Here is a 16,391-nt window from a genome sequence, read left to right as displayed (position 1 = left end):
ATCACAGCCTCCTGGGTAAGGGAAACCGTCAAGTACGGTCTCACCCTGGAGTTCTACTCTCCTCCCCCAGACCGCTTCATTCAGTGTCCGGTGTCAAGAAACACAAGCAAAGCACAATTGGTAGCCACGGTCATTTCTCATCTGTTGGACATCAAGGCAATAGAACCAGTACCTCGGGATCAGGAAGGAAAGGGATTTTACTCCATCCTGTTTGTGCTCCCAAAAGCCTCAGGAGGATGGAGGGCGATACTGGACCTCAAGGGTCTAAATTACTTCTTAACCTACAGGAGGTTCAAGATGCAAACCCTAAGGTCCATTCTCACCAGAATCACGAAAGGGGATTTCCTCTCATTCATAGATCTAACAGAGGCGTACCTTCACATCCCCAGACTCCCAGAACACCGCAGGTTCCTCTAGTTTTACTACGCACACAGGCACTACCAATACAGAGCTCTTTCCTTCGGTCTGTCCTCAGCACCAAGGGTTTTCACAAAAATTCTGGCAGTCTTTGCGGCCCACCTCAGGCTGAGGCCAGTGCGGGTGCAATGTTATCTAGACGACATCCTAGTTCAGTCCAGCTCCTTCCAGTCAGCCCAGTCAGATCTAGAGGTCACGATACATACACTTCAGGCTCATGGGTTCTCCGTGAACTTCAAGAAGAGTTACACGATCCCCACAAAGCGCCTCCTTCATCTGGGGGCAATCATAGATTTGGACTCTGCAAGGTCTATCTTTCACAAGAACGTTGGGTCAGCATACGGAAACTGGTACATCAGGTCGCAGGGACAAAGTAGTGCCCCTGGTACAGCTGTCTCAACTTCTGGGAAAGATGGTCTCTTGCATGGGGATCGTTCCATGGTCCAGACTTCACTCAAGACGCTTCAATGGTTCCTCCTTTCCTTTCAGAAACAGAACCTCAATTCCTCCAACAAAAGGGTCAGTGTTCCCCATCACATCTTGTTATCCCTCCTATGGTGGGCTTCATCTGCAATGAACAAGGGGACCACCTTCAAGGAGCCCCTCAGGCTCACACTGACCACAGATGCCAATCTGTTTGGTTGGGGCGCCTATATTCAAACTCACCTGGCCCAGGGACAGTGGTCCCGGTCGGACCTAGTTCACAATATAAATTGGCTCGAGCTCAGGGCCATACACTTAGCTCTCCAACAGTTTTCCTCCTAGTGAAGGGACAGCACATCCTGGTCCTGACAGACAACGTGGCAGCCAAAGCCCACGTCAACAAGCAAGGAGGGATGCGGTCCTGGTCGCTCATGCAGGAGGCCCTGGACCTAGGTCTGTGGGCAGAGTCCAATCTGGGGTCCATCAGGGCAGAACACATCTTGGGGGAGGTGAATCGACAAGCAGATTCCCTGAGCAGGGTCACAGTGGACCACTCAGAGTGGCAACTGGACCCGGCACTGTTCAGAGAAATCTCAATAAGGTTCAGTCATCCGCATCTGGATCTCTTTGCCTCTCCGTCAAACACTCAATTTCCCAGGTTCTTCTCCAGGTTCCCGACACGGGGAGCGGAGGGAACAGACGCCCTCCGGTGCCAGTGGCCGGGGAACCTGCTGTATGCCTTCCCCCCCCTTCCGTTGTTATAGGCAACCATCCGCAAACTGATTCAGGAAAGGGCAGAGGTAATCTTGATTGCTCCACATTGGCCAAGGCACCCGTGGTTTGCCGACCTTGTGGATCTTTCTCTCGTCACTGTAGAGGATTTCCCCGGATCAGGTGGCTCTCAGGCAAGGGAACCTTCAACATCCAGACCCACAGTGGCTCCAGTTAGCCGCCTGGCACTTGAGCGGGAAAGTTTAACCAGGCAATCATATTCATCCGGGGTGATCTCGATGATTCAAGCCTCTAGGCGCCCCTCGACCAATAGGATTTATGACGCCACGTGGAGGAACTTCTGCACGTGGTGCAATAAACAAAATCTCAGCCCACTCATGGTCACAATCCCCAATATTTTGGATTATCTGCTGGAAGGTATGAACAAGGATTTATTACCCAGTACCATCCGCAGACAGGTAGCGGCCTGTCAATGGTCCTTACCTGTGACAACTTGGTTCCTTTGTCTCAACATTTAGCAGTTAGTGCCTTTCTCAAAGGGGCGGTTAACACTAGACCGACTGCCTGCGGTCCATCGCTACCCGTCGTGGGACCTACCTAAGGTATTGCAGGCTCTGATCTCTCCTCCGTTTGAACCTCTAGGTTCTTGTTCTCTTCATTTCCTGTCTTTGAAGGTGGCATTCCTCGTAGCCATAACATCGGCTAGAAGAATATCGGAATTAGCCGCACTTTCAGTTAGAAGTGATTTGTATACCTTCTTTGAGGACAGAGTGGTCCTCAGATTGGATCCTTCCTTCATTCCAAAGGTCAATACCTTGTTTCACAGGTCCCAAGATCTAGTTCTTCCTGATTTTTGTCCAAATCCTTCTCATAGTCGGGAACGACAGTGGCATAAATTGGATGTACGCAGGGCTCTGCGTCACTATATCAAGCAGACCTCGGCTTTCCGAAAGTCGGAGGCATTGTTCGTGTCCTTTCAACCCTCCACCATGGGTCAGAAGGTTTCTTCTTCAACTATGGTTCCTAAGACCATCGGAAATATGTGTTTTCCGATGGTCTTAGGCGACCCCTGTGAAACGGTCATTCGACCCCAAAAGGGGTCGCGACCCACAGGTTGAGAACCGCTGCCCTATATGGACTGTCCCTTGGGGAGCTCGCTTTTTGTCTACCTGCTTCTGCCTCTCTATTGCTTTAGCTAAAGCTTTCTTTGCGTTGCTCCAACATGCTGGAACAAATCTACCCTCTCAATTAAGGTAACTGATGAGGGAAGCTCCTGAGGGCATTCTGGCATGGGCATGAACTCCACTCTCATGGCCAGTTTAAAGGGGGTGAAACCGTCGCTGCTGTGTACAGCATTGTTATACGCCACCTCTGCAAATGGCAAAAGTACTGCCCAGTTGGTTTGTTGGTAGTTGACATAGCAATGTAGCACTGTTCCATCATTGCGTTAGCTCCTTTGGCCCCACTCAGATAAAAAGCTGAACTAAGCCCCTGGGAGGATCCAATCATCCGCACAAACTCTTTCCAGAATTTAGCAGTCTGAGATGATGCATTTAGGCACTCTGTGAATATGGTAGATATGCTGCAGGAACAATTTTGCTAGCTTCTGGGCTGAGGGGAGCCCAACACATGCGATAAAATGAGCTTGTTTGGAGAACAGTTCTACTAGAGTCGAAATCATGGTGTTCTTCCCATTCTCAAGTAGTTCCACATAAAGTCCATGGCTATTTCCTCCCAGGGTCTGGCCGGTTCAGCGACCTGCTGCAATAGCCCTGGGCTCTTTCCCAGCAGTCTCTTGCTGGCTGCACAAACTGTGCAGCTTTTCACATAACTGTCAATGTATCATCTTTGGCCACCAGAACTGATGATTTGCAAGGTGCAGAGTTTTTAAGAACCCAAAGTGGCCAGCCTGCTTAGCATCATGGCTGCGCTGCAGGACTTGCATTCATAGATTGTCGGGGACATACAGTTTGCCTCCCTTCCATGTCAACCCATCCCTCACGGTCAGTTCTCTTTGATGAATCACAAACCACACATCAGTCGGTAGCTCCTGCTTCAGTTGTTGGGCAAATGCATCCGTGGGGGGTGAGTTCCTCCTCTTCTTCTGCCACCTGTTCGTAACCTGTGCTGCTATTGTTTGATGGGGATGATGGAACTCACCACCTCCTCCCGGGTGCTCTTGTACTGAGGCATCCAGGATAAGGCATTGGCAAGAAAATTCTCCTCCCCTGGAATGTATTTTAACTCAAAATCAAATCATTTGAAGTATTGCGACTAGTTTGGGCGAGAGCTTACAGGGAGTCTTCAGGGCTTCTAAATTTTTATGGTCTGTTCTTACCTCAAATGAGGTTCTACTCCCCCCTAAGAATTGCCTCCATGTTAATAACAGCTACCTTACCGCAAAAGCCTCTTTCTCCCACACAGCCCACTGTCATTCTGTCTCATTCAGTTGTGAGATGTGTACACACACGGTTGCAAGTTTCCCTCCTTATATGCTGAAGGAAGAATGCCCCCATGGCTATGTTGCTAGTATCTGCCTGAATCACAAAGGATTCCTCTGGATCTGGGTGTTTTAGAACTGGTTCAGCTGCAAATAACCCTTTCAGCTTTTCAAATACTGCTTGGCATTCCATCATCCAATTCAAGGGTTGACTCGGTCAGGGCTTCTCTCCCCCTCTCCCCATTTTCAATGGTTCAGTGATTGGCAAGGCAATTTCAGCAAAGGAGGGAATGAATTGCCTGTAGAAGTTTGCAAACCCCAAGAAGCTCTGTAGCTGCTTGTGGGTGTGAGGGCTTGCTACTCCAAGATAGACTTCATTTTCCCTGGGTCCATCTCCACCCCTTCGCACAACACTTGGTAACCCAGGTAGTCTAGGCTTGTGTTGTGAAACTCGCATTTAGACAGCTCAGCATATAGTTTAGTGTCCAACAGTTTTTTTCAGCATCTCTTGCACAAGTTTCATGTGTTCTTCCATAGTCTCAGTGTAAATGAGGATGTCGTCCAGGTACACCAAAACCCCTTTGTATACATGCTCATGTAGCACCTCATTTATCAGCTGCATAAATACGGCAGTGGCCCCCTATAGTCCAAAAGGCATCACTTTAAATTGGTAGCTCCCAAGGGGACAGTTGAATGCAGTTTTTCATTCATCACCTTCCTTGATTCTCACTCAATAGTATGCCTTTCTCAGGTCTAACTTAGTGAATATCTTCACCTTGGCTAAATGTCCCAACATATTCATGAGGGGGAAGGGATACATGTTTTCCACGCACACTCCATTAATCTCACGGAAATCAATGCACAATCTCAGCGATCCATCTTTCTTTTCCTTAAATAGTACTGGTGCTGCCACTTGAGATATCGCAGCTCAGATAAACCTCCTCGCTAAATTCTTATTGATGTAATCCCTTTGCATCTCCTTTGGAATCATGGAGTACATTTTTGGCTTGGGGAGCTTCACTTTGGGTAGAATCTCAATAGCACAGTCTGTGGGGTTGTGAGGGGGCAGGATGTCACACTCTTTCTCGCTAAATCCTCCATGAAGCTTCGGTACTCTCTTGGGATGGCCTGTTGCTGCTACCCCTTCTCTGATGCTGCTTTGCTGTGCTCAAGGGATTTCTTCGGTTCTCCCCCCCACCCCAGCTCAGGCTTCTCCTTTTCAGGGAGATTGGGACTTCGCCTCTTCATAATCACTCACTTTGAGGTTCTCACCCAATAAATCTGGGCCACCCATTTTGCTAGCCAAGTTAGCCCTAAGATGAGCTCTTCAGCCATTTTTGGGGTGACCAGGAATTGAATAGTCTCTTGGTGGTCCCCAAAACTCAGTTGCACCGGCTTCGTTAAATAGGAGGCGGCCTTTCCTCCCACAAAGGTGTAATCAACGTGTTCAAATTTCACAGACTTCCTAAGCTTTCTCACATGTAGTCCTAACCTTTGTACTGTGGGCTGGCTAATCAAACATTGGGTGCTGCCCGTGTCTATAAGTGCTTTCACCACCCCCTTTGCCCCTGAGTGGGGTGCTACAATGTTTAGCTGTGAGATGGTTGACTGGTCCATTCACCATTAGGTCTTTTCCCTCACTGTCACTGTCATAGAGGGTCATCTGCAGCTCCTTTCAGTCAAAGTTCCCTCCCCTTTGCTCTCGGGGGGAGACCTCAACAACCTGGGCTGCCCCTCATGACATCTCTTTTCCCCTCTTTGGTGGCCTCTTAGGCTTCAGAAAGGGAGGAGCAGTGGGGCCCACTCTAGGTGCTGATGATGGGCACACTGCTGCCAGATGCCGCCCCTGGCTGCAGCAAAAGCACAGAATGGGGGCATTACTCAAAGCTTCAGCAGAGGCAGGAGACACCATCACCAGCTTCTTTCTCCCTCATGCACGCTTCTCTTGGCTTTTCTTCGGGCGTGGTTCGAATCTCCCATGGCTCTTTTACTCCATCAGGTCTAGCTTTACAGTGGTCACCAGTTGGTACCAGTCATTGAGCCAGTCTGGGATCCCTCGGGCTAAGCACAAGTGGAACAGGTCATGACTCAACTCCTCTAGGATGTACTGAGTCAGGAGTCGCTCTGGCCATACCTCAGCCTTCCTACGGTCTTCCTGAATTCTCTGATGTATTCTGCTATGGGTCTGTTCCTCTGTCTGGTGGTTCAGACCTCAGCTTCTACTGATTAGGTTTGGGTGGGGTCGCTGAACTGGGCTCTGAGCTCTCCCAGAAACATATCCAGATCACCTAACTCGGGAGCTTCCTCATTCTTCTGCTTCTCCCTCGAGGTTTGCCACAATAACATCAATACAGGCCTTGTCATCAGGATACATCTGGCCAAACCGGTCCAGGTGTGACCATACCTGATTCAGGAAGAAGGCCAGCTTCTCTGGGGTTCCATCAAAGGTTGCTTTTAGCAATGGGGGTTGCTGGGCTCCAGGTGCAGGCCAAGGCCCTGGAGCCCAACCCCCCACATAGGGGAAAGGCCCAGTCTGGGCAGTTGGCATTGGCGGTTACAGCAACGGCCGGCTGGGCAGTTGTTGGCTGAGGACCAGCAGCCCCGAACCCTAGGCTCGCACCAGACTGAGGAGGGGTAACCCTCTGGGGGCTGGCCAGCCCCCCCCCCCAGTTGCAGTAATCACTGCAGTCAGATTGGATGAAGGTGACAGGCTCAGCATGGCTGCCACAAGTTGGCTGGACCTCGTTCAGGGAATCTGCTCCCGGCTCCCAGCCGGCTTCCATCCCCTCACCTCCAGGTCGCACAATCTCTTCCATGGCTGCTTGACTGACTGCTGCCTCCTGTCAAATGCCTCCAGCCCACCGGCCCTTTCCATTAAGAAGTCTTCCTCTTCCTCTTTTCAGATATCTTCCCCTGAGTCTTCACAGCCCTTCCGGAGGTGGCCAGATAGAATGTAGGCGGTTCAGGATCCCTTAATTGATTTTCATTTTAAATGAGAGCTGACTTAGTGTGAAAGTTCCAGCTGGTGATCCTAACAAAACAAGCAAACCTGAGACATTGCAATCTCTAATGCCAGATTTATTTGAGAATAACATACCAGCACTTTATTTATTTATTTAGAAAATTTGTATCACTGTCTACTCACATGTAGCGGCTTCCATCAATAAAAAATCCTATAAAAATAAAATAACAAGAGGAAAAATAAAATAATAGCCACCCACCCACCCCCACCCTAGTGACACCACACATTAAACTAGCCATTTGCTGGGCTCTATCCCATTCTGGGTTCTCCCCAGGCCTGCTGGCAGAACCAGGTCTTCAGCGCCTTTGGGAAGAGGGGTAAAGTGGGGGCCAGTCTAATCTCTAAGGGAATGATGTTCTACCTGAAAAAATTAATAAAGACTCATAAATGTTCCTCTCCACGGAAATCTTTAGTAAAAAGTTAAAAGATTTATATGATCTGAAGAGAGACTAGACTATCATTCACTTAAGTCAGTGGTTTTCAACTTGTGGGTCGGGACCCCATTTGGGGTCGAACGACCATTTCATGGGGTCGCCAAACAACGCAGTCCGCCATTTTTTCCCCCTTTTCCTTAGCTGTGCTCCTCCCTTTTATTCTATTGGCTTTTGAAAGCCAATAGAATAGACTCTCTTGAATAGAGTCTAATTCTATTGGCTTTCAAAAGCCAATAGGAATTGTCCAGGCTGTCTCTGCCCTGCTGAGCCTGCCAAGCCTGCCAAAAGTCCCATTCTGCAAACGGTGCTGCACCAGTTGAGTAGTCCTCAACTTATGACCGGTTGAGTAGTCCTCGACTTATGACTGGTTGTGGGTGGCGGCATTAAAAAGGTTGAGAACCACTGACTTAAGTCATTCGCTTAAGTGAAGTCAGCTCTGATTAAATTGGCGTGAAAGCAGTATATTAAAAGTATAGCAACTCCAATTAATCTTAAACAAACATATTAATAAAATTTTGGGTATCCCTTCTACAACACACATAACATTCCAAGAATAACATTCTAATATTTTCACATATATTCCATCTCTTAATTTAATACATCATTAATTAATACCCTTTCTTCTCTTATCATAGATCTCTCTAATTCTTCTGCTATTACAAAATAGTTTTCTATATAAACAGAGTAAAAAAACAAAAAAAGAATCATTTTAACCTGTTAAGTAAAATTTAACTCTCAACCAAATTAACTATCGTATCTAACACAAACATATTATTACACCAATTATTATCTTACTGCTTTCATTTACTCAATTAGATTGTCAAATCAGTCCAAATCTCTAAAGCCTTTTTGACCCAATAATTAAGATTTTAAGTCACATTTTTAAATCTAACTCTGGCTTTTTTTCTATACCAAGCTGGCTTCCGTAATATCGCTTCTATGTCATCAAATCTCAGTATTTGAGTACTAATGTTTATCAACAAATCGATCTGATTAAAATTCTCTTCCCCTTCTTCCAGTATCATGTAAGCAATATAGTCCATTTTATTCCATATTATAATTTCAGCTTGATTATCCAGGTTGTCATAACTTTCAATCAATCGTGTCTGACTGTCAATTCCTGTTAATTTTAGCAATGGGAGTACTTCACTTATAGTCATTTTTTGATCTTCAAAGTTCTCCTTTTGTACATAGACTTGTGAAATATCCTCCTCTGTAGTAGTTAATTGATTTATAGAGTAGTCATTTAAGGTCTCAATCTGGGATTTGGGGTCCAGAATTTTTCTAAAGTTCAACTGATCAGTGAGTTCTTCCATCTCAAATTGTGTACACTGTTGCATATAAGCTTCTTCTTGGCCTGTAGATTGGTCTTTTAAAGTTCAGGGCTCAGCTTGTGATTCTAGAAGATGGTCTTTAGTTTTTCTCCATGACTTCATCTCCTCTGTCATTTCCAATATTTTTTCCAATATCGGCTCATAATCCAGTCCAGAATTCAATTGATCAGTAAATTCTTCTTCCATCTCGGATTGTGCATATTGTTGCATATAGGCTTCTTCTTGGCCTATAAGTTGATCTTTTAAAGTTTGAGGCTCAGCTTGTGGTTCTGCAAAATAATCTTTAGTTTTTCTCTATAACTTTATCTCCTCTGTCATTTCCAATATTTTTTCCAGTATCAACTCATAGTCAAGCTGTGGGTAAGTCTTCTATTTCCATAGTAAAATAGTCTTTTAATCTTTTTGTGGAAATTATATTTATTATGAGTCAATATACTTCCGCCTCCACAATTTTTAAATCACAAACACAAGCCACAGCTGTTTCCAAGCCTTTATCTTTTCCTCTTGTTAATTCCTGAAGGTCAAAAACATCTGCAAACACCAAAGTAAAGACATTAGAATTGCAGTAAATATTTTCGTCACAAGATGTCCTCAGTAAGCTATAGAAAGTTTTTTCTTTGCACGTTAAAAGCCTTTATCTCGTTAAGAATGACAAAGAGACAGAAAAAAAGCAAATATCTTCAGTATAGTAAGTAAAACAATGCTCTAAATTACAAATCTTTCCAGGGATGCCCAATATCCAAAAAGTTCAAAATATAATAAGTGCTATTCTGTAGTTTTGTTTAAAATATTTTTTCCCCAAACAGACAGACGCCGCTTTCTTAGAACAGGGAAGTCATCCAAAAAGTATGCTCTTTGCAGGAAAAATAGTTCAAGGAAATAGTCAGGACGGAGAGAGGGAGGAAAGATCTCATCCGGATTCACCATGGTGGTTCTTTATGCTTAGATGATTTTCTGACTTCAGCTGGCACAGCGAAGTGATCGGCCATTTTACTGACCAATCTTCTCCATCGGCCCTACGGAGTTATCTCGGACTGTAGGGGGAGCCGCCGCTCCAACGCAGCCGAGCAAAAGCCTCCTCGATGGTGGTTGCCCCTCCAGGGCGATTTAAGTCCCGCATAAGGGTCTACCGGTAGAGAGAAAACAGCCAACAAAGAGCGACAGCTCTTCGTATGGCTGAGCCTGCCGTGATCCAGAAGCGGAATATTTTAATTGAAATTAGTGGAGCTTAAAAGCTGGAGTGATTTATGTGGATGTAATAGTAGGGATGATTCTGTGGATTGATTGAATTTTAAGAAGAAATAGATTAAACTAAATTTGTTATATCATGTGAGGAAATAGAGAGGGGAATTTTTAAGGTATTAATTTTAGTTTAATATATATATATGACTTGTTTTGCTATGATTGATTACCCTTTCACCACGGTGTTTTCCTGAGCACTTTGATGTTAAAATTAAAAAAAAAACAATAAAATGTGTATTAAAAAAAAAGTATAGCAACTCCCATTCCTCCTTGACAATGCAGGTCACACTTCCCAATTAAGGTCCAGATAATTATTATGAGAAAGAATTTTCAGTTTCCAAAACAAACTTGTAGGTGGTCTTGCCATTCCACAGCTGCAACACACATTCCATTCTCCCCACTGTTCCCCCCATCATTGTGTAGACAAACCAAGGGGAAAAAAAATACGAAACAGCATGAAGTTTTCCGAGCTTGACACCTGCAACATATCTCAACTCCTGATCCTATCACTTCAAGCTTCCTCCTCCATGTGTTATGTCTGCAGGGAAGTTCTAGAGAGTTCCACTTCTGAAAAAAAGCATCTAAAACCATATTTGGATAACATATAACAAATACTGGCAAGATGACATATACTCTGAAAATGGTTAGTGGGGTTAAGGAAGCTGTGTGGATGGGGTCTAAGGCAGGTAGCATGCAAAGCCATGCCCCCCCCCAGCTTACAGAAAAATGTCTCCTCATGGAACCTGTCCCTGGTGCCCAAAAGGTTGGGGGCCACTGATCTAAGAGATCCAAACCTTCATATTCTCTCCATCTGTTCCTTGGCAAATACTATTGAGCAAGTGTTACAACAGTAGCAAAAATAATCAGTTTTGTGGTTGTTAGGTTTTGTCAGGGCAGATATGATTTATGTTTTAAAAACTGTTTCAGAATGAACTCAGGTATGCCTAAGTCTACATTTTTAAGCCATAGAACCAACAGGAATAATCAGATTTGTTTGTCATGGCTCATTCCAATCAGATAAAAGGTGTGGTTTTATAGTGTTTCAGATAAGTCACCTCTAAACATTGAAATGATTTTGAAGATCTTTGTCTCAGTTCCATTTTTGCACCATAACAGTGTCATGGTTCCAATAGATGAGACCAATTAAAGCTGAACTCGAAGGTTGAGTTTTCCTCTAAGAGCATGTTTATTGCTTACAAAGCATCGGCACGGTCAAAAGTGAAACCAAGACTAAAAGTTCTCTCCAAAATATTACAGTATTACAAAGTTAAACTTCCCACCACAGAAACTATGCAATCAACTATGTTTCTCAATAGAATGGTTTGGCGGGCTTTCTAACATTAGGCTCAATCCCCAGTCCAAGCAACAGAAATGACCTTGGTTCCCACGGGATAGAGAAATGTTTAGACTAGCATAAAACTCCCTTTTCCTCCCCTCATTCCTGTGGCAACCAAAAACGAGCAAGATGGCTTCAGCCAGGTTCGTTGTAGAGTTGATAAACAGCACCAATGTTTTCTCAATTTGTGATTGTTATAGCTCATTCTGTGCAGAGGAGTGTGATTTAATGGTAATTTCAGTTGGATTTTTATTAAAAATGTGAAATCATAGATCTGTCTTTTACTTTTCATCACAAACTTGTAAATGCAACACATGTTTTCAAATAATTTTAAAAATCAAGATCTATAGTCCCAGTGGGGGGCAAAATGAGCTCCCATTGATTTTATATTGTAATCATGGGTTTATAGCTGTGAAAGAATTCAATATACATATCCCTACTTCATGATGTTATATCAAAGATAAAGAAAAGCTATTTTAAAGGAGTGAATGATATTTCACAAGGACATTGTGATTGAACGAATAGCTTATGCTTTCATTGGAGATAATTTTAATCATAAATTACATAAAGGAACCCAAATTTTATACTTGTCAGCACACATGTATTACATATGAAAGGTAATGGAGATTTGCTACTATGTTGAACATAGAAACCATTGAGCTATTTGATTTCTGCAGGGTACAGTATATGTCAAATAAATAAAATGGGAGTGGTGGAAGCTTGTTCTCTTCTATTTTTGTGAAAAGGGGTTAAAGCATGTGTGTTCAGCAGCCCTGAGTAGAGGACAAAGCCTTCAGTTCCTGGCAAGCAAACACAGTCAGTCTAGAACAGGGGTCGGCAACCTTAAACACTCAAAGAGCCACTTGGACCCATTTCTCAGAGAAAAGAAAACACTGGGAGCCGCAAAACTTGTGTGCACGTGCACGAGTGGGGGGAGCTTGATTAAAGAGTTTAATTAAAAAGAAATAGAGGCTGCTGTGCATGAGTTCTCTCTCTCTCTGTCTCCTTCCCTCTCTCCCCCCCCCTCTCCCTCTCCGATCTTCTGCTCACCTGGCAAGCTGGCTTCACGACAAGCTGACACACATTCTTATTGGGCTGGCTCTCTCCTGCCCTTGGTCTGTCAGTCCTTTCCCCCACTCTTTGTTGTGTGTGTGTGTGTGTGTGTGTGTGTGTGTGAGAGAGAGAGAGAGAGAGAGAGAGACAGACAGACAGAGAGATAGACAGACAGAAAGAGACAGAGAGAGAGAGAGACAGAGAGAGGGAGAAGGGAAGCACAAGTGCCTCTCTCTGTTTCTCTCTCTCTGAAAATGGCGGAGAAGGCTGGGAGCCGCAGGAGAAGGCTCAAAGAGCCACATGCAGCTCTGGAGCCACGGGTTGCCGACCCGTGGTCTAGAAAGAGTAATTGCTGCATAATCAATGTTCCTTTGGAAGAACAAGAATCCAAGACTATAAACTTATAGTATTCTGATGTAGCAGCAGGATGGAAATAATCAAAACAGCATAAGTCAATCTCAGATATAGTTTAAACTAGATTCAGAAAGATTGGTAGTAGAAAGGTTGGTTACCTCTAAAAATCCTCAAATACATTATTGCATGAAATAAAACTTGAACTGGAAAGGATTCTCTTGTTTCTATATTTTTGGGGTGGAGTTCCGAAACATGTATGTATTTGAGTCATGGAGTACTGTAGTCCATCAGTTCTTTTAAACACTTGTTAATTTTATTTAACAACCCAGAAACAATGGATTTCAGGTAATGTAATCAAGAAATCCTGTTTGCAAATAATAAATGAAAATATTACATTCTTAGCATTTATTTTCTCTCCTTAGGATTCTGCTGGATCTTCTACGCATGAATGTGGCACCTTTGGCTGTCTTCCAGATGTTGCGTTCAATGTGTGCTGGGCAGAGATTAGTTAGTACTGAGGCTCCTCCTGATACAATACGAGGTCAGTGGTGCTCCTGTTTGTTGAGAAGCATGTATTAGGATACTTCAGAGTCATGGTTTGGTCTAAGGCAGGAAACGAGCAGCAGTGACATGATTACTTGGATCTTTGGAAGATTACCTATATAATAGTTTGATAATTTTCTATTTGACAAACATTCTGCAGACACAATAGAGTTATGCTAATTTTTTAAATGTCCTGATATTCTTGATCTGAGACAATATTCTAACATTACTAAGTGTTGGGCTTTTAATGTCTGTATTTTTCGAACAGTTCACTTTGTATGTTTGGAATTAAAATTTACAAAATATTGTTGTTGCTTTTGTTTTATTTGATTCTTCAGTCTCTTCTGGTATCTACCAACAATATAAGTTGCATTCATTTCTTGAAAAATAATGCATCAAAATTTATGCTTTTTTAAAAAAGTTAAATGCCAGTCTCAGTTTACTGCATTTATAACAGTGGTTTTCAACCTTTTAATGCTGCGACTCCAACCGGTCGTAAGTCGAGGACTACTCAACCGGTCGTAAGTCGAGGACTACTCAACTGGTGCAGCACCGTTTGCAGAATGGGACTTTTGGCGGGCTCAGCAGGGCAGAGACAGCCTGGACAATTCCTATTGGCTTTTGAAAGCCAATAGAATTAGACTCTATTCAAGAGAGTCTATTCTATTGGCTTTCAAAAGCCAATAGAATAAAAGGGAGTAGCACAGCTAAGGAAAAGGGGAAAAAATGGCGGACTGCATTGTTTGGCGACCCCCGTGAAATGGTCGTTCGACCCCAAATGGGGTCCCGACCCACAGGTTGAGAACCACTGATTTATAAGCTCCACATAGTGTTATTTTTCCAAGTAATTTATCATTAGAAGCATATAGCACAGCCATATGTTGTATCAGATCATTGAACTATCCATCTAAGTATTATCTTTGTGATTGCTTCAACTGTGCCAGAGTTTAGACCTAATATTTTCTGAGCCAAATCTGGGGTTGTTCCTTCTACAGTATGTACAAAGTATATATTACTATATTTTGTATATATTGACCTGGCATGTTTTCAATTAAATATAACAACAGAAATATTGCAATGTTATAGTTTATGTTGCTTTCACTCTAAAAATTGATCAGGCTTTCTGGAATAAGCTTTTCTAATTTAAATAATAGCTATTTCATTAATATGCAGCCATAGACTTCTATTGCATTATAGATGGTTCTTTGTGAGTATGACTTAGGACAACATAATCTTGCTACTCTTTCTCTGCAGTTCACTCTTTGTTCTGTTTAGCAATGAAAAATATTGCCTGTTTCATTTTAGAATGGTAGCTGCTAACTATCATGTATGTTAGTAGAAAACATTTGAATAGTTAATTAATATCAAGGTTACCTTGGTTGTTAACCTAAGCTTCTTCAGAGCATTTGTAACAATAATTGTCCTTGGCACTGTATATATCATCCAATACTTCTATAGTTTCTAGCTTAGTGTCAATCACTAGAAGAGCAGCAAGGCAACTTGATCAAATGAAAGTAGGGTGTTGATGTGAGGTTTTAAACAGCAAAAACCTAACAATGGTAGAAAGTGTACGGTTCTAGGGTGAATTTTTCAAGCTTTAAAACTAAACAGGAGAAAGTATGAAGAACAGTAGAAAACCAATTTATCAACGGGGAATTAGCTTGCAAGAATGGAAGTTGATGAAAAAACAGGCTATACTGTGTGTTGTGTTCTCTTTCATGGCTCTTCTCAGTTACATTATGAGCATTTGTGTTAGCCCTTGTGTAGAATTCTCGGTACTCTAGGAGCTTGGTTGTTTGCTTGCAATTGTTGCATTATCCAACTTATCAGTACAAGCACTAGTTGAGTAATGAAATGTTTGCAAGCAAACAACCAAACTCAGAGAGCACTGAGAATTCCACAGTTCATCCCTGATATTCTCTTCTATTACTCTTTGTGTCTTGATTTTTCTGGCATTTATTGCTATAAACTGCAACATGAGATTATCTCCCTGAATGTCATCATTCCTAGTAAGATCTTACATAACACTGTTGAATTTATTCTGAGAGGATTTTTCCCCTAATACTGTGAAATCTCTGATGTCATATCTACAAGATTAACTATATAATATTAAAATTGAATTTTGACCATATAATAATAATAAGAAGAAGAAGGAGGAGGAGGAGGAGGAAAGGACCTTGGAGGTCATCTAGTCTAACCCACTGCTCAGGCAGGAAACCCTATACCATTTCAGACAAATGGCTGTCCAGTCTCTTCTTAAAAACTTCCAGTGTTGGAGCATTCACCACTTCTGAAGGCAGGTTGTTCCACTGGTTAATTGTTCTAACTGTCAGGAAGTTTCTCCTTAGTTCTAGGTTGCTTCTCTCCTTAATTAGTTTCCATCCGTTGCTTCTTGTCCTGCCTTCAGGCACCTTGGAAAATAGCTTGACTCCCTCTTCTTTGTGGCAGCCCCTGAGATATTGGAACACTGCTATCATGTCCCCCCTCGTCCTTCTCTTCATTAAACTAGACATACACAATTCCAGCAGCCTTTCCTTATATGCTTTAGCCTCCAGTCCCCTAATAATCTTCTACTATTCATCTACTCCCCATTCCTATATAACCCTCCTCACTCCCCACTCCAGTCCTATTTTTTTCCAAGTTGTAAAAGCACAATAGGGCTAAAAAGATGGACTGAGTTGTAATAAAACCTCATGTTGAATTCATACATCAAAAATGACTGTCTTTCAAAAAACCTTGGTTAAGCAAACTGGCTTAGGATAATATACAAAATCAGTATCCTTTCTGATAATGGAGTATACTGCTGCTGCTCTTACTAGGTTGTTCCTTGGTATAAGAAACCTCTGAATTAAATTAAAGGCACATCAGTCCATCTAAGAACGCAAACATTTTTATTCATGAAAAATCTTTTGAGGGAGGGAAGAGTTTGAAAAACAAGTGTAAGAGAAGTCTTAACCCTTTTCTTGCTATTTCTCCATTCTACCACTCACCCCGGACCACCCTATCACATAAGATAAAAAGAAAATCACCTTCCAATTTAGTTTTTATTGGTGACTTGCAG

General features: G+C 43.0%; 1 protein-coding gene and 1 non-coding gene across 2 annotated transcripts in view; one reads left to right on the top strand and one right to left on the bottom strand.

Moving 5' to 3' along the window:
• LOC120300252 (mitotic-spindle organizing protein 2A-like) overlaps positions 1–16,391 on the top strand; it is a 52,371-nt gene that overhangs the window by 16,557 nt on the left and 19,423 nt on the right. The window contains exon 2 of the mRNA XM_039326030.1: positions 13,210–13,328. Within this exon, the coding sequence (XP_039181964.1) occupies positions 13,210–13,328 (119 nt within the window). The remainder of the gene's footprint in view (positions 1–13,209; positions 13,329–16,391) is intronic.
• Positions 7,379–7,492, bottom strand: LOC120300326. The gene has a single exon (XR_005554634.1). It is a non-coding gene; the product is annotated as a U5 spliceosomal RNA (small nuclear RNA).

Source organism: Crotalus tigris, unplaced genomic scaffold, assembly GCF_016545835.1.
Source record: "Crotalus tigris isolate CLP2741 ecotype Arizona unplaced genomic scaffold, ASM1654583v1 scf7180000024339.11422700, whole genome shotgun sequence".
NCBI classification, from domain to species: Eukaryota; Metazoa; Chordata; class Lepidosauria; order Squamata; family Viperidae; genus Crotalus; species Crotalus tigris.
The sequence above is the reverse complement of the archived record's forward strand: the minus strand, read 5'-3'. Positions and strand labels throughout refer to the sequence as shown.